The sequence below is a fragment of the Cuculus canorus genome, chromosome 5 (assembly GCF_017976375.1).
Source record: "Cuculus canorus isolate bCucCan1 chromosome 5, bCucCan1.pri, whole genome shotgun sequence".
Taxonomy (NCBI): Eukaryota; Metazoa; Chordata; class Aves; order Cuculiformes; family Cuculidae; genus Cuculus; species Cuculus canorus.
In genome coordinates, this window is record NC_071405.1 from 50974971 (window position 1) to 51001297 (window position 26327).

At 46.8% G+C, this 26327-nt stretch overlaps 1 protein-coding gene across 3 annotated transcripts in view; it reads left to right on the forward strand.

Moving 5' to 3' along the window:
• The first annotated feature begins 584 nt into the window (after nucleotides 1-584).
• Nucleotides 585-26327, forward strand: part of CRY2 (cryptochrome circadian regulator 2) — a 29737-nt gene continuing 3994 nt past the window's right edge. Inside the window, exons 1-9 of one of the 3 annotated variants that reach the window (XM_054067623.1) lie at nucleotides 603-1139; nucleotides 3268-3574; nucleotides 10185-10293; nucleotides 13771-13913; nucleotides 21583-21767; nucleotides 23080-23168; nucleotides 24028-24168; nucleotides 24679-24990; nucleotides 26065-26216. In XM_054067623.1, the coding sequence (XP_053923598.1) occupies nucleotides 620-1139; nucleotides 3268-3574; nucleotides 10185-10293; nucleotides 13771-13913; nucleotides 21583-21767; nucleotides 23080-23168; nucleotides 24028-24168; nucleotides 24679-24990; nucleotides 26065-26216 (1958 nt within the window). In that variant the 5' untranslated portion in view covers nucleotides 603-619. Of the gene's footprint in view, nucleotides 1140-3267; nucleotides 5575-6703; nucleotides 6954-10184; nucleotides 10294-13770; nucleotides 13914-21582; nucleotides 21768-23079; nucleotides 23169-24027; nucleotides 24169-24678; nucleotides 24991-26064; nucleotides 26217-26327 lie in introns of those variants that run through there. The other 2 variants (XM_009570077.2, XR_008449997.1) reach the window with 2 other exon arrangements.

Below are 26327 nucleotides of genomic sequence, written 5' to 3' on the forward strand. Positions count from 1 at the left end.
CCCGGCTCCACCCCCTGCTCCATCGCTTCCTCCCGTTTCCATCTCCCCCTCCCCGTTCCATCTCACCCGGCCCGCTCCATCTCCCGCTCCTTCACCCTGTCCCGTCTCCACCTGCCCCGCCCTGCTCCATCTCCTGCTCCCTCGGCCTGTCCCGCCTCCATCTCCCCCTCCCGTCTCCATTCCCCCCCCACTCCATCGCCCCCTTTCCCCTCCACCGTCCTGTCCCCGTCTCCCCGTTTTCCCCGTTGCCCCCACCACTCCCTGCCCCCCTCGCATCTTCATCTCCATCTCCCCCTCCCGGCTCCCCCACTCCCTCCCGGCTCCCTCGCCCCCTCTACCACCCTCTCCCAGCTCCATCGCTTCCTCCCCTCTCCATCTCCCCCTACCGTCTCCATCTCCCCCCTACGCCATCGCCCCGTTTCCCCTCCACCGCACTGTCCCGTCTCCGTCTCCCCGTTTCCCCCGTCGCCCCCTCCCATCTCCCCTTCCCGGCTCCCCGCTCCCCCTCCCCCTCCCGGCTGTCTGGACCCCACCCCGCTCCGCCTCCCCTTCTCTCCCCTCGGCGCGGGGCGTGGCGCGCGGGTCCCTCCCAGCGCACGGCGCAGCCGGGGGCGGGGCGATGATCCGGGCGCAGCTGCCGCGCAGCGGGGCGCTGCGCATGGCGCCGGGCGGCGGCCTCGGGGCGGCGGAGGCGGAGGCGCCCTTCGTGCTGCGGGCGCTGCGCATCGCGCTGGTGGTCTGCCTCTACTGGTTCATCTCCATCGCCATGGTCTTCCTCAACAAGTATCTGCTGGACAGCCCCTCGCTGCGCCTTGACGCCCCGCTCTTCGTCACCTTCTTCCAGTGCGCGCTGACGGCCGCGCTGTGCCTGGGGCTGAGCCTGGGGGCAGCCTGCGGCCCCCCCTGCCCCGCGCTGCCCGCCCTCCGCCTCGACGCCAAGGTGTCCCGCAGCGTGCTGCCCCTCTCTGCCGTCTTCATCGGCATGGTCACCTCCAACAACCTCTGCCTCAAGCACGTCGGCGTCGCCTTCTACAACGTTGGCCGCTCCCTCACCACCGTCTTCAACGTGCTGCTCTCCTACCTGCTCCTCAAGCAGACCACCTCCCTCTACGCCCTCCTGGCCTGCGGAGTCATCATAGGTGAGGGGCGCGGGAAGGGGCTGCTCCCACCCTGGCAGCAGATCCGTAAACTCGAAGCCATCCCCATGTGCCAAACATCTCCCTGGCGAGGTGGGGTAGCTCAGGGTTCGCACCTTCCTTCATCTCCCACAACCCACTTTGCGTGGCTGGAGAATGTGTGGAACTCATCAAGAAAGGGAATTATAGAATCATAGAGTCATAGAACAGTTAGGGTTGGAAAGGACCTTAAAGATCATCCAGTTCCAACCCCCCTGCCATGGGCAGGGACATCCCACTAGCTCAGGCTGCCCAAGGCCCCATCCAACCTGGCCTTGAACACCTCCAGGGATGGGGCAGCCACAGCTTCTCTTGGCAACCTGTTCCAGTGTCTCACCACTCTCATGGTGAAGAAATCCTTCCTAATGTGTAGTCTAAATCTGCCCCTCTCCAGTTTATACCCGTTCCTCCTCATCCTATCACCACAAGCCTTTACAAATAGTCCCTCTCCAGCTTCCTTGTAGAGAAATAGTCCCTCTCCAGCTTCCTTGTAGAGAAATAGTCCCTCTCCAGCTTTCCTCTTACTTGCCCGTGGCTCGCTCTTTTCTTTGAACATTAGAACCTATCGACTTTGTAGTGTTTAACCTGCCCTACCCTTTACTTTTCCTCCCTGAAACAGGAGGTGGCTTTCTCCCTCCTTCTCAAGTGCTCGTTTATCATTAACTTTGTTTAATCAGTATTTATGTCAGCACCATTGGGACCACACAATGGAGCCAGCCTATTCAGACAGGCTGAATGCATGTGATGAAAAGTTAGCTGATCAAGCCAACTGTAAAGCCCTACCAGAAGGTCTGGTTATGTGGTCAGGATGTGGGGCAGGGCACTGACTGGCTTAACAGAAATCTCTTACACGTCGTTCATTCCAATGGTATCGCTAATGCCAAAGGCTTTCTTCCACTGGAGGGCTGTTTAGATGCCAAGGGTGGTGAAATGTTGACTTCAGTCCTGTTGCAGGTGGATAAGTGTTCGCTTTGGTACTTAGGCAAGTAGATGGACTTGGATGAAAAGGAAACAAGAGAATCTCCTTTCCACAGAAGAGGTGAACAGGAGCGCAGCTACTGTTTGTTCCACCCACGTGATGCAAGCAATTGCTCTCAGCTAGTCTTTTTCATATTTTTCCCAAAGCAATGGCATCTGCCAGCCCTATGGGGTTTCTAATACTCTGTCCCCTGGTACCGACTTCTTTTGCTGTGGGAGCATTGCCTGTATCCCTATAGCACCGTAGCTGACCATCCTCTGTGGCCTGTTGCAAAGCCTCTCCTGTCTGTGCACTGAACCCATTTGTATTTGGGCTTAGTTTGAAGCACATTAGCTGCTTTGCAGGCAACTTCCCAGACAGACTCCAACATGAAGCAGCAAATGGAGAAGTCATGCAGTGCTTGTTCAGTAGCTCTTCTCCCCTCTTATGTTTTGCTTATGATCTGGATGGGGAGAGGTGTCTCTCTACGCCCTGGAGGCACAAAGCTTGTAGCTCCTGTTTTCAGTGGTGGTTAAAGATTTACCCATCAAGGAAGTTTAACGTGTTGAAGATACTGCGGGCAGTTTCTGCCTTGTGATATTTTTTTTTCAATCCAGCTCATTAGTAGTACATCCGTGCGTTTACTGTCTTTCCATCCTCTTTCTGACCTGTCTTCCTTTTCCTGTTAACAGGGCAGCACAGCCTCTAAGGCGGTTTTTTTTCCTTTTTTTTTTTTCAACCTTGAGCAATATTTTTCACTTCTTGTGTCTCAGTTTACTGCCTTTTCAATTAAAATGATCATATGATCTCCTTCTGAAAATGACCTATATACAAAGATTAGTTTTAACTTTAGTTCATGGTCCTTCAGAATCACAGAGTAATTTCTAAGCTTGTGCTGTGTGGGAATCAGTCCTCTGAGATCACATGATAGCCCAGTAAATTACCCACACTCCCAAAATAAATCTTCCCACGACACTAGTCATGACACTTTGTGGGTTCACCTAGTAGAAACGGGAAGCCTTTAAGCTTGTCTCTGCTTGTGGTTGTGGTTGTTCACTGTAAAGTGTATGATGAATTGCTGAATGTTTTGAGTCCTTTTGCAGTTGTTGAGATGCCTGATTTCTTTGGTTGCAGGTGGCTTCTGGCTGGGTGTTGACCAGGAAGGAGCAGAAGGCACTCTGTCATGGACAGGTATATTCTTTGGGATCTTAGCAAGCCTCTGTGTTTCACTCAATGCCATCTACACCAAGAAGGTGCTGCCTGTGGTGGATGGTAGCATCTGGCGCCTGACCTTCTACAACAACGTCAATGCTTGTGTCCTGTTCTTCCCCTTCATGATGCTGCTGGGCGAGTTCCGCACCCTCTACCACTTCGACAAGCTGTGGAGCCCCAGTTTTTGGGGCATGATGACCCTGGGGGGAGTGTTTGGCTTTGCTATTGGGTATGTGACTGGACTTCAGATTAAGTTCACTAGCCCACTGACTCACAATGTGTCTGGGACAGCCAAGGCCTGTGCCCAAACAGTGCTGGCTGTTATCTACTTTGAGGAGACAAAGAGCTTCTTGTGGTGGACAAGTAACTTGATGGTTCTGGGGGGCTCCTTTGCCTACACATGGGTGAAAGGGCTGGAGATGAGAAAGATGCAAGAGGATCCTAATGTCAAAAGCAGCGAAAGAAATGAGAGTGGTGTGTAGGCAGCTCCTGCACCTCCATTTCTGTGCCCAGGACCTTATGCTTTGGTGTTCATTTCCTCATGGGGACAAGAGCAAGAAGCAGGAAAAAATTCACCTGCAAAGCATATGGGGTACTCTGTCAGGAACCAGAGCCAAAGACCTGACTGGATCGTGTTTTATCCATGGGATCTCAGCCTATATCAGAGCTGGGGAAAGCATGTGTTGTAGAGAGCAATCAGGTGTTTTTGTGATTTTTTTTTTTTTAAATGGATGTTGTTATTGACCTAATCTGGACAATTTGCATCTCTGTGGGGTTGGACAAAGACTGGGATGGGAGCTTCATGTAGTTGGGGATTTAGAATTAACTGAATGAACCTGTTTGAAGTTATAAAATCCTGAACTTCCGGGTAAGGAAGAGGCAGGTAGCCAGACTGGTGGGGTGAGGGTAGATTCCAGTAAATTGTTCTGCTGTAAAAGCAACAGCTGTTCTTTGTGTTGCCCCATTCATTGCAGAGGATGGGAAATTCCCTCCCTTTTGATTCTCTAGAAGCCTAAACGGCAGCAGTGACCTCAAATCTCCTTGCCAAAGAGTCAGTATTACATCCTGCTGAGGTCTTCTGTGTTTCTCTCCACCTGGTACCTTAGTTCAGGAAATCATGCTAAAAACTGGGGATGAAACTTCTCATTCCCTCTGCACTCTGTACTGTGAGGGGGAGCTTGCTCTCTCAAGTGGCCTTTTTGGGGGTTGGGGGGGAGCAAGCTTGGCTTCTGCCTCTTGGTGACAGGCAAGAGGGGAAGAAGAAGCTAGTCTGAAGCACTTTCTTCTGGAGGGTGGAGATCCGAGTTCATGGGGTCTGCAGCACTTGTCCTCTTGTGTTTTGAAAACGGGGTTGTTACTAATTCAGCTTGTTTCAGGGGACTTCTTCCATACCTACTTTGGGTCTCCTCTGGTGTTTGCAATTTGTCTTTTGGCTTGTTTCTTTTAAATGCCCAGCTTGGTGAAACCTTGAACTGCATCAATCCCTTTACCTGAAGAGTTCATTCTGCAGAAATCTCTGCCCCACATCTGGTCCTATGCAAGTGCCACCTGAGGTTACTCTGCTGTGATTTCTGATCCCAGGGGTCAGCAGCAATACCCTACAGTCAGCTATGACTTTGCACCAGCTTTCTAAACCCTTTATATTATTTATATTTAAAGGGTTGGAGAGCAATCCTGGACAGTTGATGTGACTGCTTTGTACCCTGCCATTCAGATCCTACATGATGTACTAGTCACCAACCACCTGAAACTTAACAAGGGCAAGTGCTGTGTTTTGCCTCCGAGACACAGCAACCTCAGATGTCCATACAGACTGGGGAGCGAGTAGCTGTAGAGCAGCCCTGTGGAAAGTTATCTGGGGGGTTCTGGTTGATGTCAAGTAGAACATGAGCCAACAGAGTGCCCTGGCAGCTGAGGGCCAACCGTGTCTTGGGGTGCATCAAGCACAGCATTGCTAGCCGGTCAAGGAAGGTGATTGTCCCACTCTCTTCCCCACTGCTGCAGCATCACCTCCAGTACCACGTGCAGTTTTGGGCACCACAGTATACAAAGGATATAAGCTACTGGAGAGTGTCCAGAGGAGGGCCACAAAGCTGGTGGAGGGCTTAGAGGGGAAGCCGTATGAGCAGTGGCTGAAGTCACTTTGTCTGCTCGGCCTGGAGAAGAGGAGACTGAGAGGAGACCTCATCAGAGTTTACTGCTTCTTCACGAGGGAAGAAGGAGGAGCAGGTGCTGATCTCTTCTTTGATGACGAATGATGGGACCTGAGGGAATGGCAGGAAGATGTGCCAGGGGAGGGTTGGGCTGAATATTAGGAAAAATTTCTTCACTCAGAGAGCGGTGGAGCACAAGAACAGCTCCCCAGGGAAGTATTCATGGTGCCAAGACTGGCAACGTTCAAGAAGCATTTGGACAACACCCTCAGACACGTGGCAGGAATGTTGGGGTTGTCCTACACAGAGACAGGAGTTGGAGTCAAGGATCCTTTTGTGTCTATTAATGACACAGGTCATTCTGTGATTTTACCATGCCCCATGTGTGATGTCTGGCCACTCCTACAGACACACACTCCATTTCTGCCCAGAATATGTTCCTGTCTAATTTGGAGGGGCTCCTGCTTCAGGTTTCATGACCAATGATGCCTGCTCCTTTTTGGTGCAGGCTGCAATTTGCGGTCCTTGATTGTTTGGGATTTTTTTCTCCTTTGCTTGTTTTTTTGTAGGGTTGAGGGGGAAGGGGTGGTGTCTTTTTGTTTGTTTGGGGGAGGTGGTGATTTTGGGGGGTTTGGAGGGGGGAAGGAGTTGGTTTCTTAGTTTTGGATGGGTTGGGTGGGTTTTTTTTTTTGTTTTGGGAGTTGTTTTTTTTGTTAGGGTTTTTTTTTGTTTTGGATTTTTTTTTGGGGGGTTGTTTCTTTGTGGGAGGGTTGGTGGGTTTTATGGGGAGATTTGGGTTTTTTTGTTTTCTGGTATTTAGAGGTTGGAATTTTTTTCTGTTTGGGACTTTTGGTTTTTGGGGAGGTTGGTAAGGGGTTGGGTTTTTGGGGGTCTTGGGGAGGGGGTTTTGTTTGGGGGAGTTCTGTTGTGGTGTGTTTTTCGCAGGTTTTTTTTTGTGATTTTGGGGGTGTTTATTTTTTCTTTTTACGGGCACTGACACCTTTAACGCCGCATGGGAAGGCGACGATGACGGCGGGGCGAAAGCCGGGAACAGGCGCGGCGCCTGCGCCCGCTCCCATGGCATCCACCTCCGCACTGATGCGCTGGGGGGCGGCAGAGCGCCTTTTATACCTCTTATGTTCAGCCAAGCCCCGCCCCCTCCGCGCTGACTGGCTGAAGACGCGGAAGCGCGGAGGGGGCGGGGCTTGACCAGGCGGCGCGCGCGCGCGAGGCGCAGCCGCTCTCGGTAGCTGGGATGGCGGCGGCCGGGCCGGGGGCTTCCCCGGTTGCGGCTCCGTCTTTTTGTCGCTCGGTGCATTGGTTTCGCCGCGGGCTGCGCCTCCACGACAACCCGGCGTTGCAGGAGGCGCTGCGGGACGCCTCGTCTTTGCGTTGCATCTATATCCTGGACCCTTGGTTCGCAGCCTCCTCCGCTGTGGGCATCAACCGCTGGCGGTGAGTGGGGAGAGTCCCCTCCCGGTGCAGGACGGAGATTGTCGCCCCCGGTTGGCCCCGGTTAACTGGCCCGCGTGTGGGAGGGTGCCTTCAACTTTATGTAATGTCATTAGACGTTTCTTCTTGGCAGCTGGGGGAATGGATGAGAGCGGCAGCCGGTGGGCGTTTGGCTTCAGATGGCGCTTTTTTTCCCCTAAATTCGAAGACGGGGAACGCTCGGAGCTGCGCGATGGCACCGCGCCTTCCCTCTGCCCTTCGGCTGCAGGGTGCGCCTACGCTTGTGCGCCCGCCTCCTTCCCATCCCCCAAAGTTTTAAGGAAATACAAGTTGGCTGCTGCTAGGAAGGTAGAGATGAAGTTGTTCGGGCTTTTCCTCTCTCTACAGACGGGAAAATATAGAGAGTTTGTCGTGTTGTGTCCAGTTTTGCAATCCTCAATCTAGGAAGGATAGGGAGCCGTTGGAACGGGTCCAGAGGAGGGCTACAAGGATGATCAGAGGGCTGGAGCACCTCTCGTACGAGGACAGGCTGAGACAGTTGGGGTTGTTCAGCCTGGAGAAGAGAAGGCTCCAGGGAGATCTTATAGTGAACCTTCCAGTACCTGAAGGGGCTACAAGAAAGCTGGTGAGGGACTTCACAAAGGCCTGTAGTGATAGGACTAGGGGCAATGGGTATAAACTGGAGAGGGGCAGATTTGGGCTAAACATTAGGAGGAATTTCTTCACCATGGGAGTGGTGAGGCACTGGCACAGGTTGCCCAGGGAAGTTGTGGCTGCCCCATCCCTGGAGGTGTTCAGGGCCAGGTTGGATGGGGCCTTGGGCAACCTGATCTAGTGGGACATGTCCTTGCCCGTGGCAGGGGGGTTGGAACTGGGTGATTTTTAAGATCCCTTCCAACCCAAACTATTCTATGATTCTATAATATCCATGCAGAGAGCAAGACCTTATGTACCAGTATTACATAATACTATTGTGTCAGGTCTCGGCTGCCTAAACATCTGGAAACCCAGTCCAGGTAGAGTTTTTCCTCTCCAAGACTCCCCGGCATCCAAGAGAAGCAGATCTCACCCTGCACTGCCCCACTGAGGGGGTTCTCGACCCACCTGGCTTAAAATCCTTTAAGTGCTCTTTGAAATATCACGTGGCTGTACGTTCGGGAAGCTGCACTTGTAACCGATTGCCTCTGCTGTGCACCTTAACCTCATCTTAGAGGAGTGGGATAGTGTGGGTGATGTCTAAGCATTTCTGGAACCAGCATCAGAGAATGGCTTAAACGTTGTAAATGTGTTGAAATGACCACAATGTAGATGTTCAAATTAAATAAAACTATGGAATCTGTTACTGCTTAAATGTAGATGTTTGAATTACAGAAAATTGTGGATTCTGTTACTGCTAAATATGCCAGGAGCCTGAAGTGATCTCTCTTAAGACCAGATTCTACAGGCGATAGCCGACAGAAATGCCTTTCACGTGCTGCTGTTGTTGTTGCGAACTGTCCTCATTTTGAAGAACCAAAGCAGTGCCCCTAAAAGATTAATTCCTGATCCATTTAATCCTTGTTTGTTTCCACCAATATTGTGGAGGGAGGGAAGTAGGTAGTGGTTTCATTTACCTTGTATTCGTGGAATATATGAGCAGGTTAAGTTTTTAAAAATCATGGCTCCTTCTAGATTTGTATCTACTGCAGATCTCAGGAATTAGCACCACTGTCTGTTAGGCAGAAATGTATTAGCAAGTTATGTATGTTTACTGCAGTTCCGAGGGTTCCCATTTGGAACTTTGGCTTTGTTTTGCTATTTTTTCATGCAGTTACTTGTATTTAGAGTTCTGTGCTCCAAAAGCAAATGTTTGTGTTTTACCTACCCCCCCCCAGAAATTTATTATGTTGAAAGTCCATTATTATTTAACTGCACGGGAATGTGTGACTTGTATAGGACTAACCCTTGTTTAATTTTAGGAAGACAATAGAATGTTGATATTCCTACAAAAAAAAGTAGGATAGTGGGCTGAGGATAGGGGAGTAGTTTCTTTTGGTTGCCCAGAACTGGTTGGGTGTTCTGTACTGCGATACTGGGCCCTTCTTTCCATGAACCTCGAGTCTCTCTCTCTCAGGATGTGCAGAGGGACCTTGTTCTGTCTCAGAGCTTGTCAATTCATTTTATGGGCAGTGCAGCTGAGAAAGGAAGTATCCACTTTGCAGGGCAGTTGTAGCTTAGCATTCCTTAGCTGTGTGTGATCTTAAGGGAGATGATGCAGATACTCATGTCTTGCCCGTCACGCTGCAGTGTGCATATAGGAATGAGGGAGAGGCTGGCAGGCTTGCTTACAAAGGGTTATGGGTTTGCCAGCAGTGCCATGTGCTCTCACGGAGATTAAAGTTTTAAAGCTGGTGTCTTTTGCCTTGTTAAACAAAAGGAAGTGAAGTGACAATGTAGATGGGTTGATACCTGTGGCTGTGAAAGCAAAGATGATACATTTGATGTTTTGTAGCATAAGGCAAGATTGGCAAGACACATCATTAAACGCAAAAAGCATCTAAATGCTTTTTTACCATTTCGGTGTGGGAGGGAATAGATGAATGTCTTGGCATGTGCTCATCTTTGTGTCTTCATAGTGGAAGATAAATTGTAGTTCTGTATGCAGCTATTCCAACTACAGGTGATTCTTGCCTCGGGAAATCTTGCTGCTCAGTCTCTTGTTTATACTAACAAGCTAGGAGCGTACCTTTCTTTGCTATGACATTGCCTGTTTGTAGCCAGAATTGTAAAACTTGCACAGTAATTCATCACTTTCCTTAGAAGAGTGTGCCAGCATCTTTCTACTTCACATGGGAAAACCCTCTTGCCCCAGAATCCATGAAAGAATATACTGTAGGGAATTAATATGGTTTATACTTTTCTCCATGTCGTAATGTAGAGAGAACAGGTGGCGGGGGTGCTGCCTGCTCTGAGAGAGAACACAGGACGGGTGTTGCAGGAAGAAGAAAATCTTAAAATCTCTTGCATCTGGGCGAGCGAAACACGTGTATGGATGGCTGGGAGCTAGCTGGCACTGTACCCTCATAGCAATTGGTAGACAAACCAGGGATAAATACAAATTCTTGTTTTCTGCTTCTTGTCCTAACTTGCAGTTTGATTTGGTGATGAAGTTTAGCTGGAGTTCCATGTAAATTCTCCTTATTTGTATTTTAGATGTAACTGGACTGACTAACTGCTGCTGTTTCTTCTCTGCAGATTTCTGCTCCAGTCCCTGGAAGATCTGGACAACAGTTTAAGGAAACTCAACTCTCGCCTGTTTGTTGTGCGAGGGCAGCCAACAGATGTCTTCCCAAGACTCTTTAAAGTAAGAGAATGGAATCATTTTCTGGAGCATAGTGAAGAAAAACTGAAGTCCTTGTTTTCACTTGCTAATTATTTACTAGTTGTTTGGACATCTCCTCGGGTTCTTTTTATAAGTAATTCTTCACAAACTTTTCTCCTTAACTATAACTAACCATTATCTGTAAGGACCGGCTTGGCAGCCAAGTACACTCAGACTTGCAAAGGAATTTAGTAGCAGGGTGTGACCTAGTACCAGAGTGCTTGGGCTTCTCTTTGGATGGTGGTCTTTTCCTTTGTTTCTGTAAGTCAGACTTCATAGGGCTGCACCGTAGCACACTGACTCCTCTGTGTAGATAGCTGCTTCCCTACTGGCCATTTTCTTCCTGAAGCTCTTACTCAGGAAGACTGCTGTGTCCGTACACCTTTACAGGCAACTGACAGAGCATATTGATCTGTACGTGCATTGCAAATAGGGCTTTGTTTTAAAATTTCAAAACTCGGGAGCATTTTTCAGCTGGCCTTCCTCTTCTCCTTTTGTTCAGGGTTGCAGTTCAGTCAACTCAACAGCAGAATACAGCTTGGGTCTGAGCTTTCTGCTGATGTACTGTTTAGGGTGGTGGAATACGCAGTGACCTCGTGGTCGATGATTAGTGGGATACATTTCTAAAGGAATACATCAGTGCCACAGGTTGAGAGAGACACAAGGCTGGCAAGAGCATCTGCTTGAATATCCAGGTTCCTCAGGCAGCATCATTGTTCTCTGTCCAGCTCTAAGATTGTATTTCTCATTGCCTTTGAATCTTTTTGATGGTGTCTTTGTTTGAGTGGCAAAGCTAAGGAAAAAAAAAACATAGTTCACAATAGCTTTATGGGTTGGATTTATCATGTGGACTGTACCTTGCATGCAGTTGACAGAACTAGCGTCCCCAAGCCTGCTAATAGACCAGCTGCTGAGAAGGAGAGTTAAACTTGAATCTATACCCTGCTGCTGTATATTATTCTGATATGTATTTTCTGGAGAAGGGCAGTACTAGGGAGGAGAATCAGACTATGCAGGCCAGAAGGGACACTGATGCTAGTTTTGGCTTCTGCATCTTAACACATGATAGAAACTATGTGCGACTTTTAGTGTTTTCAGAATCTGGATTATTTTTATCTTTTCATCACAAATTCTGGCTAGTAGTCCTTGCCCTCCTTATTTTGCTTCAAGATATTCACAGGGTAATTAAAACTTTGTTGGAAAAAAATGCCCATTTTGGTAAAAAAACAGTAAGTTGTGGAAATCTGGTGTTTGGAGTGATGGTTGTGGAATAAGCCAGATGTGATTTTTGCTGCAGTCTTTGTTGTATCTTGTCTGGGCAGGTGAGTTAATGACTATCTTAGATGTGCTGTAGCGGAGCTGGAAAGAATGTCGGGGATGGGGGTATCGTGCTGTCATATGGTAAATGCATGGCTTTCATGGGAGTTCAGGCTTCTCCAGAGCTGCTGCACTGAACAGTGAATTAGCAGCAACTCATGCCTTGTTGTCAGCTGCTGCAGAGAGGAGAGTTATGTCATATGTGGTAATGCAACACTTAGCTACTGGCAGCAAAAGCATAAATCATATTCGTCTGAGCTATGTTATCAATAACAGTTGCTGGAAAGGCACTGTTATGTCTGGATATGATGAGAAGTGTGCTTGTTAGCTCTCTAATAACCTTTGCAGAGGTTTTTTGTTTTACTTTTGCACAAATCTGCAATTTTAACTCTTCTATCAAAGAAAAGTGTGTCATTTGTTCACTGAAGTTTGCTCACAGTCCCTTTGGTATGTTTTTTTTTTCCTACAGTTTTTCTTTGCTATAGGCTAGATACTAAGAGACAAGTCATTCATGACTTATCTTTTGTGTATCTACAGCAACGTATTGGCTTAAAGTTTACTGTTTTCTGGTTGGTTGTGCTTTGCTTCCTGTGTGCTACTGTGTCGCACAGAGTGGTAGCCTTCTCAAAACTGTAGGAAATGCCTGAATGTGAAGTTTTGTATTCTTACTTGAAATCTCTGATAGCCTTAAATGTTTTTTCATTTCTTTCTTTCAAGGCAGAAATGTATCTTTAATACCAAAGCCATCTTTTGCAAGCCTTCTAGCTGATACTGTCTTGCTTATAAAAAAAAGAAAAGTTTAAAAGGAAGCTGTTAAATCACATAGGAGCAGGACAGGTCGTGGACCATGCCTGTTTGACCCTTGCTGTCACGTTCTGGTTTTGAAAAAGGAGTGAAGGACCTCTCTGAGGTGAACATTCAATGGTACATAACTATTTCTGTTTTCTGTCCATCCTCATATTCATTTTAGGATGGAATCTGGAAGTTTAAAAAAGAATGGGCTTTGTGCAATTTTCTGCTTCTAAATTCCCTTCCTCATCTTTGGCATTATTTTTTAATGGTCTTTAGTGAACTAAAACCATATGTTCGTTGTGCTTTTTTCTGATTCCAAGATGGAATACACTGTCCTCTATATACTGAGGTGATTTAGATTGTCTCACTTGGAGAATGTGGTTCATGTCTTAGTTGTGTGAGGGCTTCTTTTAGAGTCTCTGTAGGTTTCTGGCTGTGTTTGACTAAAGTGTTGGCTAAACAAATCTGTGGGCTGCTGCTCTGCTTGATGGATGTCTCGAGAGGGTCGCTGTGGAAACCATTAAACCTCTTCTCATAGGATTCATTTTCTGAGGAAAACTAGGCCATAGTCTTTGAAAGCAAACTGTGCTCTAGAAAAGCCTGGAAGAGGATGAATACTATTTCATAAGGCCTATTCCATGTAAAGTGTGAGGGATCTATTACAAGTGAGAAGATACAGAATAGGTGTGTGGCTTGACTAGGGTAAAATAACTGCCCAAAGGCAGGACTTGAATTCAAATCTGAACTGCAGTGTCATACTTCAGTATGCTGACCAGAAAGGTTTGCTCAGTTGCCGTCCTTTGTCCTGCATTTCTCACTAACCTGTCTTTTGCTGTTTGGGTTGGACATTGGCCCTGTATTATGTGATGGCTTTAAAGAGACAGTGGAAAAAATTTAGTGTGTATTAATTTTACTTAATGATAGTCTCCATATAAAAATGCAGGGTTTTGAGTGGAACTTGTGTTGAAAGAGCACTCTGAAGTGCTTTTGCTGCAAATGGTGGAACAGGATAGTAGGGTTACTTTTTGACAGCATGTGTGACAAAACAAGGTGGTGTTAGACTTGAGGACTGAGCTGTAGCCTAAGAACATTGATAAAGAAGAACTCAAACCTCCTCTTATGTGTTTTAAACTTAACGTTTAAGAATTTGCATAGCAGATGTGATGTTTGCTAGAGCTGATAAAACTGTTGATTCTTTGGTTACCTTGACTCCACACTGCTGTTCCTCACAGGAACCCTCTAAATTTCCAGGGCTTATCATTGGCCAGGACTTCTGACATCGTTGTTCATAATTGTGCTGGTTAGAAAGAATCTTCTGTTTGACAGCTGTGTGTATTTTGTTTCTTGCAGGAATGGGGAGTCACTCGTCTCACCTTCGAATATGACTCGGAGCCCTTTGGTAAGGAGAGAGATGCAGCTATCATCAAACTGGCCAAGGAGGCTGGCGTGGAGGTGGTGATAGAGAACTCCCACACCCTTTATGACCTGGACAGGTATGGGGAGAGCAAGGACGAAGGTGCTGTCTGGGCTAGGCTGGGATTGTCGTGGGTGAGGAGGCTTCAGTCTCCTCTATTACACTGGTTGCTGTACGTTGATCGCTGTCATCCTATGTGAGCCTGGAAAGTGTCAACAGGATTAATCTGCACACTCACACTTTTGATTAGGGCACGTCAAAGTGCTGATGGTGACGTGAATGTACAGAAAGGTATTGCCTCAAGCTTATTAAACTCTGTATTTGACGATAATTTAAGTTGCTCAGCTGTGTCCTATTGATTGCTGTCCTTGAGCATGTCCTCAATATATGGACTGCTTTTTTTGCTTCACTGTAACAAGGATAGTTGAGCCATTGTCTCAAACAGGGTATGAAAGCAGGGCTTTTAACTGATGGATGTGCCAGGACAGCTGGAAGAAGTAGACAAAGGTGGATTGGGGCGAACTTATCTTATTGTAAAACATGAATACCTTGTCTTTGTTGCGTATTTGCTATGGGGGAGCCTTGCCTTTACGTTAAGTTTTATATATTTACTGATCTGTGTAATGTCCGTATATATGTGATCTTAAACAGTGGAACCAGTCTTTCAGCTGAGACTCTGAGGTGTGCTGACTTGAACCATGGTCCAGTACTGTTCTTATTGGTTGCCTGCTCCATTTTTATTTTCTTTTTTGCTTTTAATGACTTGTGCCAGTAACTCTGAATGTAGATTTCCTCCTATAAATTTTTAGCATCCATAATGTCCTATGGGAAGGACCTCTGCAGTTTAGCTCACGCTGTGTAGAAATGTTTGTCTTCAGAGTGAGGGGAATTCTTCTTGAACCTGTCTCATGACCAAACACTGCTTTCTAGTTTTTGCATTAGAAGAGACCATGAATGCTTATTACATCCTCACTCTTTCAATGTCAGTGCCCCTCACATCCTTCCTCATGCTGTCTTTTTTTTAAGGTGGAGAGTCCTAGTTTACTTAGTTTTCAGGTGGAATCTGTTCCGTATCTCTTCTAAGTTTTGTCACTTTTCTTTATACTTCTGGGTATTTCTAGAGATGGAGGGAAGTGGTGAAAACTGTAGCTAATGTTCAAAATGTGGGAGGGAGATGGATTTGTGTTGTGCTGTAATGTTTCCTGTCTTCTCCTGATAGTTGGTGGCATTCTTTTTGCTTTTTCTGAGTGCTGCTAAACACTGCCCTGATGTCTCCAGATTTCCTTCCAGAATGGTTATAGCTGTTTGAGAGGCTGCTACTCTATAAATAAGTTTAAGATTGCATAGGCATGCGTATGGAGAAATAAATGAGCAACACTGCATTTCATCAGATACTTTTGTCAGCTGATTGTGTGGTGTATAGGGACATTTTTAAGTTGCCTTTAATTTTTTTAGTTCTCTGAGATAGCTTCTTACATCAGCAAAAAAGCATCATGTACTTTTTTGTCCTTTCCCAGATAGCTTATGAGTAATGTTGAGCAGCACAAGCCCTAGCTCAGCTCTGTGTAGGATTTCTCCTCCTGTTGGAAAATGGATTCATACACTGTCCTGTATCTCAAAGAGTTTTCTGTCTGCAGGGCCCTTTTCCTTTATCACAATTTATCTTGGTTTCTTTACAAATTTTCAGTGAGTGGTCTAGTCAAATGGCTCCTGAAAATGCAGAGTATATCAACTGAATCTCCTTTGCCCCAAGCTCATGTGTCACTAATAGATTTTGAGGCACAACTTCCCTTTACTAAGACCAGATTAACCCTCTAGCGTATTGCATATACGCATGCATTCTCTCATTCCATTAGTATTTTCGGCCTGTCTGCCTAACACACATATCAGACTTTCTATTCTGTATTCCCTCTGATGTCCATGAATTGCTTTTTACATCTGGAGTCATATTTGCTTTTGTTTTCCTCTTAGTATTCAGACAGTTTTAAGGCAAGTGCTACGTGCAGCAGCTTTTAGTTTGGGTATTTCTTGATGTCTTTTACAAGTCCTGGGTGAGTGCTTGCTGGTCCTGGCAAGCTGTCACTGTTCAAGCATAGCTGTGTTTTGTGGCATTTCTTCCTGACCTCTCAGTCTGTGACATCTGATACATTTCCTTAAATAGTTTCAGAGTGGCAGCCTCCCCAAATACCTCTGTAGTGAATACACGTGCAAAAATAAATGGATGGGTATTACGGGGATGGCTTTTTTGTTTGTTTGTTTTTGTTTTGAATTGATCACCTCTTGGCCCTATAAATATCCTGGAGTGTCTGTGAAGGGATTTTAAAATTTATTTATTTATTCTTATTTATGTATTTTTTTTTTAAATTTCTCAAACTTCCATTTCAATTGGGAGATGTCTTTATTTGGCCTTCATTTTTCTGAAGAATTTTGACTTGTGTTATCTTTGATGCTATTCTTTAATTGTTTTGACTTTTTGGATCTTTCTGAGATATTTTTTTGATGGTTTGTGTGCATTTGTTGAATTCTTTTTTCCCCCATTGTCGTCTTCAAATCATCTCTGCCTGTCAGTGTTTTATGTCTCCGCTTGTTCTTTTTGCTTAGCGTGCTTCCTTATTTTTGTGCCTCTCTCTTCTTGAAAAAAAAACCATTACGGTATTTTGTTGCTCCTGGAAGGATGTTAAATTGATGCACGCTATAGTTGTGGTTTGAGCAGGCAACAGATAACTAACATTTTCTGCTGTACTTTAGCACTGCCTAAAACCTAGTCATGAATGGCCTTTCCTTGTGGCTTCTTGATTAATTGTTCTATGGAGCAGTCATTTGTGGCAAGTAGAAAATTGGGTTTTGGCAGGCGACGGGGTATGACAGCTACCCAGTCTGTGTGGAGGCAGTGAAGTCACCAGTTACTATGACATTTCCTGGTTCTTGGCATCTCTAAGATTTCTCAGCAGGTGGGAATACAGTTCTAATATTGTGTTTCTCCTGGAAGCATCTCTTAGAGTATATCACCCTCCAGTCATGTTACCCAATCTTTTAATTCACAGTATGTGTTGTCCCTCTGCTCAGCCTGCTGTTTTTCCTACATAATTAGTAACCTGGTGGTAAGTGTCCTACTTCTCTTCTTTCTTTAATCAAATTTCTGACAAGATTGTCAGACCTGTATTTTTTTTAACAAATTAGACTTATCTTTCACTACCACATAAATGATTTCAGCAGTCATTTTCTTGTCCCCTGCAGCATATTCCTGGTACCACCAGCTCATTTTAAATATTTACAAAGAGCCCATTCAGTTGATGTGTCAGTTTGAGCAGTTTTACCCAGAGGAAGATTACAATATGCTGCTTGTTGGCGCCGCCAGCATAGCTGTGTGATTATCAGAGCATCTTTTCCCTCCTCCCCACAAAAGCAAGGAGAGGGCTATAGAAAATCAGCATCAGTGGTGGAAAATACTTCTAAGAAAATGTAGGAATTCCCAGTCAATATTAGCCGTGTTCAGACTGTAGAAATCGGACAGAAAAGGTAATCTCTTGGGTATCATTTTAGCCTGCTCAAAGCCTTTAGATGACAATTATTCTGTCTAACAACTTCCAGCTGACAGGTTGTTTTATCCCTTCTCTGGATCTGCCTGTTTTCTCTTCCTTAGTATCTAAATCCTCTGTAGTCTTCTTGCTGATGGTCAGCACTGTGTTTTCCATAATCCTGGGCACACCTGGGTTATTCAGGGGGAGTGGTTTGAGTGAGAAAAAGAACACTGTGCTCTTGTATGTTTGTAGCATGCATCAGGAGCAGCGTTTCCTCAAATATTCTAGCCGAAGGCTGAAATGATAAATGGATTTTAGAAGGAGTATGTACTAACTTAAGGGAACCAAGTACAGGGGAAGCCTGTGTACCTTGGTGGTTCTGCAGTTCATGTTTACACTGCCAAAAAAAAAAATGGTTTATCTGAGGTTAAGGTTAAGTCAAACTTCTGCCTGCCAGATCTTGTTATCCTTGTCCATCTTGCATGGTGCTCTGGTGTCAGGTATTTTCTCCCTGCTAATACTTAGCCTGTCATCAAGTCACTTCACCTTTCATCTGCTCATGTGTGATTCTGCCAAAGTTTAATTGTTTGAGGGATATTGTTGATTATCTCTCCTTCTCCACTTTGAATCTGTAGAAATACCCTTTGTCTTATGTACGCATAGCCCTACACGAGCGCTCTGGAGTGAGGGTTTAGATCAGAGCAACTGCATAAGCTGATGAAGCTAACTAAATGGTCTGTGTGAATTGGTAGTGGGGTGCATGGTTGAGCAGCCCGTTTTCCAAGCACAGGCGGCGAGCTCTTCTTCGTGTGAGGAAGCAGTGGAGGAGCACATTCAGTCTTTTGCCAGAACCAGGCCCTGTCGTTTGCAAGTGAGCTGAGATGTTGGGTTTTTGAGGCTAGCAGCTTTCCGTAGCTTGGTAACCGTTCTGCTTGGGCACTGTCACAGAGATGGGAGTTGGAAGCTGACACCTTGTGAGGGTGTGCATTCAAAGTCTGCAGACACTGCTGTCGCAGGTGGCTGACACTAGGATACCTTCTAATCCTAGCAGCACCAGAACTATGTTTGGCCAGGTTTTCGTTGCCTGCTTTTTTGAGGTAAGGTGTGACTGTGACTGACAGTCAAAAAGACCCTCGTAACTTCTGGCTTCAAGGTACTACTGTCAGACAGTGCTGAGCAGTGTACTGCTGGTCTGGTAGCACAGCCATTTTTATGTATGCTCACTAACACTGGGAAGGTTAGGTTTCGTAAGATGGAGACAGTGATTCTGCCTCTCTGTATTCCGCTACAAGAAAACTCAAATAGTAACTGCCACATGTAGTCTATAAGTTGCACTGGGGAGGTAGATGAAATGGGAGTATTAAATTCTGGGGAGGGTCCTCCCTTTTTCTCTCGTTTGGGAAAGTCCTGTGAGATTGTACTGCCTGGATTAGAAGGCCAGTGGGAGGAAGGGCAGGAGCCCTGCTTGGGAAGGGTGTGCTTTCTGTACAGATATTTGTACAGGAATATGTACAAATGCTTTCTGTACAGATATTTGTACAGGAATATGTACAAATGCTTTTTGTACAGAAGGCTGAACAGCACTACAGTACCTGATACGTATGATATAGTATCCAATATTGTATAATACCCAATATTTGGTAATTCTTTTCATGGCAGTATTGGGAAAGGTACAAACTTTCCTGCATAATGCCAGTGTCAAGTGCTGTAAAATATGCAACTTGCTTTGTCCTATCTCTCACTGGATCTGGGACACAAATCATTAACTGTCCATTTAGGGATTTAGGGGCTATACTAGGCAACTTCACTTGTACTCATCTCCTTAAGTACTCATCTCAAATACAGACTCTGGCAAGCCACAGTGATTTGCTCCAAGTAGCTGTGTTCACAAAAGTTCTAGCTGTGGCTCTGGGACCTGGTGTGGATCTCAGACTGAGCTACTGCCTCAGCAGATTTGTGGGAGAGGACTGAAAAAAACTGAAAAAAAGAGGCAGTGTTAAAGAGGCTTCCCTGCCTCCAGCACCTCAGGGCAAACACGATGCAGCTCTGTCACGTTTTCCCTTCCAAGCTCTGACCTCTTCTGGAAACAAGTGAGCCTCACCAGAGTGCTGTGAACTGGAAATGCCTCGCTTCTTTTCCAGCGATAGTGCTGATCTTCTGGGGATCTCTGGGAACTGACGGGCTTGTTTGGGGCCCGCAGCGCTCAAAGTGAGCTGCAGAGAAGGTTGTGGTGGGTAGTATTCATGACAGTTTGTGCTGTTACCATCTCTAGGGTGGTACAGCTGTGCATGAAAGAGGAGATGCTCTCTGGTACAAAGGTTCGGGACCGAATAGGTTGCCTGTAAGGCTCCCCTCAGTCCACATGCTGGGAGGGGTGGCAGAGTGCACTGTGCCCACACTGCGATCACGTTTAGCCTCACACTGAAGTGTACAGAGCACATCTTGACTGCCCTCCCTGCTCATCCTGTTCATTGACTCACAGAATGGGTTGGGTTGGAAGCAGCCTTAAAGATCATCGAGTTCCAACCCCCCTGCCATGGGCAGGGACACCTCGGACCAAACCAGGCTGTTCAAAGCCCCATCCAACCCGGCCTTGAACACCTCCGGGAATGGGGCAGCCACAACTTCCATCGGCAACCTGTGCCAGTGCCTCGCCACCCTCATCGGGAAGAATTTCCTCCTTATGTCTACCCTAAATCATACCCCCTCCAATTTAAATCTGTTGGTGACTGTCTTTTTCTCCCAGTGCTTACACCTTGCAAGCAGAAAACCAGGAGGAACACCTGCAGGAGGCTTCCTTTTCAAGGCTTGGCACCGCTGGGCAGCCAGGGAGGCTTGGGTCGGTGCTGAGCACACGTGAGGATGAGCTCGGGGCTGGGCGAGTCCCTGGCTGCGTGTGTCGCTCCTCCTCGCTACACGTGCGGCCTCGGGGGCAGGGGAGGCACGTGGAGCCTGCTGAAAGCTCGGCTTAAAGCCCAGCCCCTTGCATAAGCTGTTGACTGGAATGGGTGGTTAAGGCTGCTCGGCTGCAGCTCCTGTATGAGCTGTGAGGTTGGCTGCCTCAGCTTTATGTAATGCTGGCATCCCTGGGCTGTCTGCTTCGCTGTTAACTCCTTCCTCTCCCTGCCACAAGGAGGATAAAAATGGCATCTTTCACCCTAGGGAAACTTGCATTGGCTGGGGACTTCTTGTAGAACTCTGTCCCATGAAAAATAAGACCGTATGGCCCTAGCAAGCAGTGGATGCTCGTGGCGAATTAACATGCAAGGACTCAGCATGTTTCCAGCTAAGACCTAGTGTATTGTTACAGGCTCATATTTATACCTTACTAAAAATGTCAGCACCACTCCCACAAGTCCCTCGTAAAAATTTTCACGGTATGTTTTTCTCATTCCCACCTCTTGTGACCACTGTTATTGTTCTCATGCCTTCTTATTTATACCAGCGATGTTTATTCTTCTCAGGCCCGTGGCTTGCTGGGTATTCAATGTCCTGTACTCCTGCTCTGGCCTGCAACAAATGGCCACGAGTATTGTTAAAGCAGAGCCATTTCTTGCTCACCATGTCTTCTGACTGATGCTTAGTGAGGTGGAGGAATGGGATACTGTGGCTGTCTTTTCCTTAGCGTGATATGACACAGGCAAATAGCATGAGACAGAGCTGCCCGTGACCTTCTGGCACGGTGGAGGATGGCGATTTCTCTAATCGCAGGGAGTGAAGAATGACGCAAACTGGGATTTGTCTTGTCTAGGATAGGTGGAGGAGGGGTCGCTAACAGGCTGGGACATTGTGTGTCAGAGGGGGAGGAATGTAAGGTCAGAATCAGGCTAGGATATCACAAGGTGTCAGGAGAACAGGTGCAGGTCTGGGATTTGCCATCTTGGGGTGACAGGCAGTAATCGGGCTGGGATTTTATACAGGGGTCTGATGAGGAGCTCTGGGAGAGAGATATGATGGTAAGCCTGCTGTGTCTGCGACTGTTTGGGTTCCCCCCCAATAGAGATGAACTAGCATGTGAGGTTTTGGTTTATGTTGTGTCTGGGGGGTTTGTTTGTTACATCCCTTTGAGGGATGCATCAAGTGCAAGGTAACTCCATAAAGATTTCTGTATCCAAAGTAAAAGGCTGTTCTGAGCAGCAACAGTGGGATGCAGTTTGGCTGTTATTTCCTTATTTTTTTCTGTGGTAGCCCGGCTGTGTTGTTTCACCTTGTTTATTTTGTCTCCAGAATAATTGAGCTGAATGGCCACAAGCCACCCCTCACCTACAAGCGCTTCCAGGCCATCATTAGCCGCATGGAGCTCCCAAAGAAGCCAGTGAGCACCGTGATGAGCCAGCAGATGGAGACGTGTAAAGTAGACATCCAGGAGAACCATGATGATGTATATGGGGTGCCATCCCTGGAAGAGTTGGGTATGTGTTGAGAGTGAAGGGAAAAGTTAACTGCCAGCTGAAAGGGATGGGATCTACTGAAGCTGTTTCTAGTGTGCCCAGGACACTATGTGCCTAGGACAACTCCAGTGCTCACATCTGACCTGGGTTGCCTCAAACCATAGAAGCAGCCTAATGTTTCCAGCGAGTGCTGAACCTCATGAAAATAGACTGCTGTTGATGCACAGTGTCCCCTTCTAGCATTGCTCTGAAACACTCTGCATCTGTCCTTATGTTCTCTGCTATACCGAGTATGTAACCACTCTTATCAGTGCCTCATGTGCTCACCAGCTGATTGCCTTCTACTGCCATCTCTGAAAGGTTGTGTAACAGACCTGAAGAGGTAAACTAACTGTGTACCAGGCTTAGATAATTTCATTCAGTTATTGCCAACCAGTCCCAATTTGGAAGCTTACCAAAACACAGAATATTACAGAAACTTCTTCCACTCATCCTGCTGTGATTCTGTGTTTTCCACAGAGCAAGAGACAGGAGGAATGCAAGGCCTACATCAGGGAAGTGTATCTAAATACAAGGGAAGAAAGGATTAATGCAGAATACTGCCTGTGTGTGGAGCCTGTGTGGAGGCTCCATGCCAGCTTTATAGGAGCATCACCTTGTACCTTAAGGCACAGTTTCAGTAGTCATGTAAAAGTGGGAGGCTTCACAACACAAGTACCCTGAGGGTTGCAGTTCTGTGTAGATCTGCCTCGTTTGTTGCCTTACCTAATGTGATCCTGCCTGCAGCCTTGCATTGCTCTGCTTGCTGCAGGAGGAGGCTCCTCTGTCAGCCCAGAGCAGTGCAGGGCAACTGCATTATTGTTTCTTCTTTTGCATTGGTTCTTCAGCATTAATCCAGTGCCTTCCAGAGCACCAGCTTTCAGCAGAATAGGAGCCTCACCAGGAACAGCCAGGCTATCTAGTGAGCTGCTGGTGTCCACAGCAAAGTATTTTGTAAGGCAGAGCTGTGGAGCCTGTGTTCCTTCGCTAGCTGCTCTGGCCTTTGGAGCAGAGCCCTGTGGGTAGTGCTGACGCAGAAGAGAGTGCTGGCGTGTGAGCAATGGGAAAAGTCCCCAGGAGGTTGCCTGAAGCATTGCAAGGAAAGGCCCCTGTAGTGCAGTGTCATAAGCAGGCTCTCCCCATGTTCCACATGATTTGACTGCTGTAGAAGGACTAGAGCAGCAAGTAAGACATGTTAGGCAACTGCACTATGTAGTGTTTTGATGATGTTCATGCTTAATCCCATCCCTTTGTGTAGGCGTGGCTTCAAACCTTACTAAATTCTTTCCCTCAGGCTTTCCTACAGACGGTCTTGCTCCTGCAGTTTGGCAAGGCGGGGAAACGGAAGCATTGGCACGGCTGGATAAACACTTGGAAAGAAAGGTAACTTCTTTTACTTAAGTGACAATCCCTGCAGACTGTGTCTCTAAATGAAAAATGCTGAGCATTGGCCGTTGCCCTGTTTCCCTGCTTTTCTTAACTGTGGTGGTAGCATTCACCTCTGGTGGGTGTGTTTGCACTCCTCCAGAGTACAATAACAAACTTGGAAACTCTCCTGTAAGTTGCTTGCTCCCTGCTACACACTGCACACCATCTCCTCTGCCTTTACCTGAGGTATTAGCATGAGTACATGCTTCTAAATGAATGCCTACCCCTTGTGCATCAGCCTGTTAATATGGTGTCTCACTGGCTGACATTCCTTTAGCCTATTGCTCAAACACCCAGGTTTCTTCATCTGCAGGCATGACTCGGTTTTAAACGGTTTGCAGGGGTTTAATGCTGGGCGGTTTGGTGGCAGTTATAGAGATTGAAGCATAAATTCTTGTGCTGAAGGGAGAATAAACTGCTAACATAATACTCCACAAAACCATCTGAATTTCCGTACATGTTCTTCTTCAGTGTGTGAAATGAGATAGACATACCTCAACACAGAGTGGTGTTAACCCGTGTCCCTAGGAGCTTTCAGGATTATTAGCTCCTGAATGCAAAGCAAATTTAGTCCTTTTCTCAGCCAAAATGACTAAGTGGTTTAAATCCTCTAGCAAAGTTTTGCATTTCTTGAATGATGGGGTATGAGGGTTGGGATTGCCCTCTTGAGATCTCTCCCAGTGGTGATTGGAAGTGAATATAAGAGACTGTGCTGTCAAACCTAAGTGGGTTCCCCAACCGCAGAGAGGTCTGCCGTTAGTAGTGTCCCACAAATTTGGGAGTTTTTTGGCTTATTTCTCCTGGATATGTTTAGGCATGGGTTGCAAATTACGAAAGACCAAGGATGAACGCCAATTCATTGCTGGCCAGCCCTACAGGACTGAGTCCCTACCTGCGTTTTGGCTGCTTGTCCTGCCGCTTGTTTTACTATCGTCTCTGGGAACTATATAAGAAGGTAAGAAAAAAAGGTTCATCTGGAGAGCAGGCTGGTATTGAGCATAGCATGATGCTGGTTTCCAGTCTATGTGCCCAAACAGCTGCAAAAGTTACTGTTGCCTCCCTTGTTTTTGACTATTGGGCTAAGCTTGTTGCTAATATGAAAGAGGGTCTTTGTAGTAGCAAAGGTGAGGAAAAGTGATGTTCCTGTATATAGTCAAGCAGACCTTAAATCTGCTGATACCCTGTTCTCCAGCCATCATGACTCATGTCATGAACCGTGTAGAGCTTTTTACTGTTAGTTTTGGGTTGTTAAAGCCTTTTGTCAGTGTACTGAGCGAACTAAAAGCAGTGCTCTAACTTTACTGCCTGGGGTTTCTGGTAAAGGAGTTTCTGGAATTGAGCTCTTCTATGGAGCTTGTCATTAAGTGACTTGGGAATTATGGACAAATGCATGGGGGGACTACAGCTCAGCTTAGTGAAGCCAGACCTTCCCTGTTTGTGAATACCCTTGTTCCCTTCTCCACAGGTGAAGCGGAACAGCACGCCCCCTCTCTCTCTGTATGGACAGCTTCTCTGGCGGGAGTTTTTCTATACAGCAGCTACAAATAACCCGAAATTTGATCGCATGGAAGGGAACCCCATCTGCATCCAGATTCCCTGGGACAGGAACCCTGAAGCCCTGGCAAAGTGGGCAGAGGGCAAGACAGGTTTCCCTTGGATCGATGCAATCATGACCCAACTGAGGCAGGAAGGTTGGATTCACCATCTGGCCAGGCATGCAGTGGCCTGTTTCCTGACCAGGGGCGACCTCTGGATCAGCTGGGAGTCAGGAGTCAGGGTGAGTCTGGCATTTCCAGAGGCTTGCAGGAGGCCATAAGGAAAACAAAGTCTCCCTGGCACTCGCTGCAAGGATGGGCGCACAGGTATGGCTTTTGCTTCGCATGTAAAAGTTGCGTGGAAGAGAGGATTTGCTAGCAGGCTCCTGGCCTGCCAACAACCTAACTTCTTTCTGCCTTCTACCGTGAGGCACTGGCAGTATCAAGAGTCTCCAGTAACCATAACTAAATGTTTGTGGGATCCACTGGTAAATATGGACTGGGGCTTTGGGGACTTTTAAATTTTTTTGTAGAAGTTCTCTCACTTCATCTTGTTTCTTTGCAAGTTCAATGTCACTTTATAACTGGCCCTTCTCCTCACTGTACAATCTGTCAGCATGCCATGCTGGTCAGGGAATGCTCCATGACTGAAATCTGAGTCTAGAATCTCTTAAGGGAAGAGGATGAAAGACTCTCCTCTTGAGCCATCTGAAGGGACAGAGCTTCAACCTATTTGGTGTACATATTGCCCTGTGCAGATGTGGGGGCAGGGGCACCTTGTCACAAGGCTGACAAAGCAGAGCATAGCTGAAAGTGCATCATAGAGTCAGATGCTAAAAGCACAGTGTCTGTGCATGGATGCGAGTGAGTGACTGCTGAAGCCTGCCCCCACCTCTTAATGGCAGTGTGCTCTGGGACATTCAGAGTCATTCTTCCTGTTTGCTTTGGTGCTTGTTCTTCTATGCAGCATCTGCCTGCTTCCCATGGTTGCTGCTTTGCACTTGTTATACCTCCCAGGTTAAGATCAATACCCAAGCCTTGCTGCAACGCTAGATAGTGATTTAGTCTGTAATTGCGTGAAAGATAAGCCAGTGTTTTATCAGCGTGAGCAGACAGTGCCTCCCTATGTGAAAGCGTCAGGAAGTGAGATATATTGACTAGTAAACTGGCTTCAGCCAGCAGACTGCTTCTTTGCTGATGCTCTGGTTCATGGGAGCTGTTCTCGCAACCTCCCATTTGAAATAGCATCCTGAGTCCTCCTGCCACAAAGTCCTGCCCGCGGAAGCTCTCACTGCCTTTTGTTCCAATTTCTGCAGGTATTTGACGAACTGTTGCTGGATGCAGATTTCAGTGTAAATGCAGGCAGCTGGATGTGGCTTTCATGCAGTGCATTCTTCCAGCAGTTCTTCCACTGTTACTGCCCTGTGGGCTTCGGACGTCGCACAGACCCCAGTGGTGACTACGTTAAGTAAGTGATGTGACTGAAACTTCTCTTTTGCTGGATCTATAAGCCTAAGTTATTCAGTACCTGACAGGTGTATGGCACTTTCCGTGCATTGTGAATGCTGCATTGCTGCAC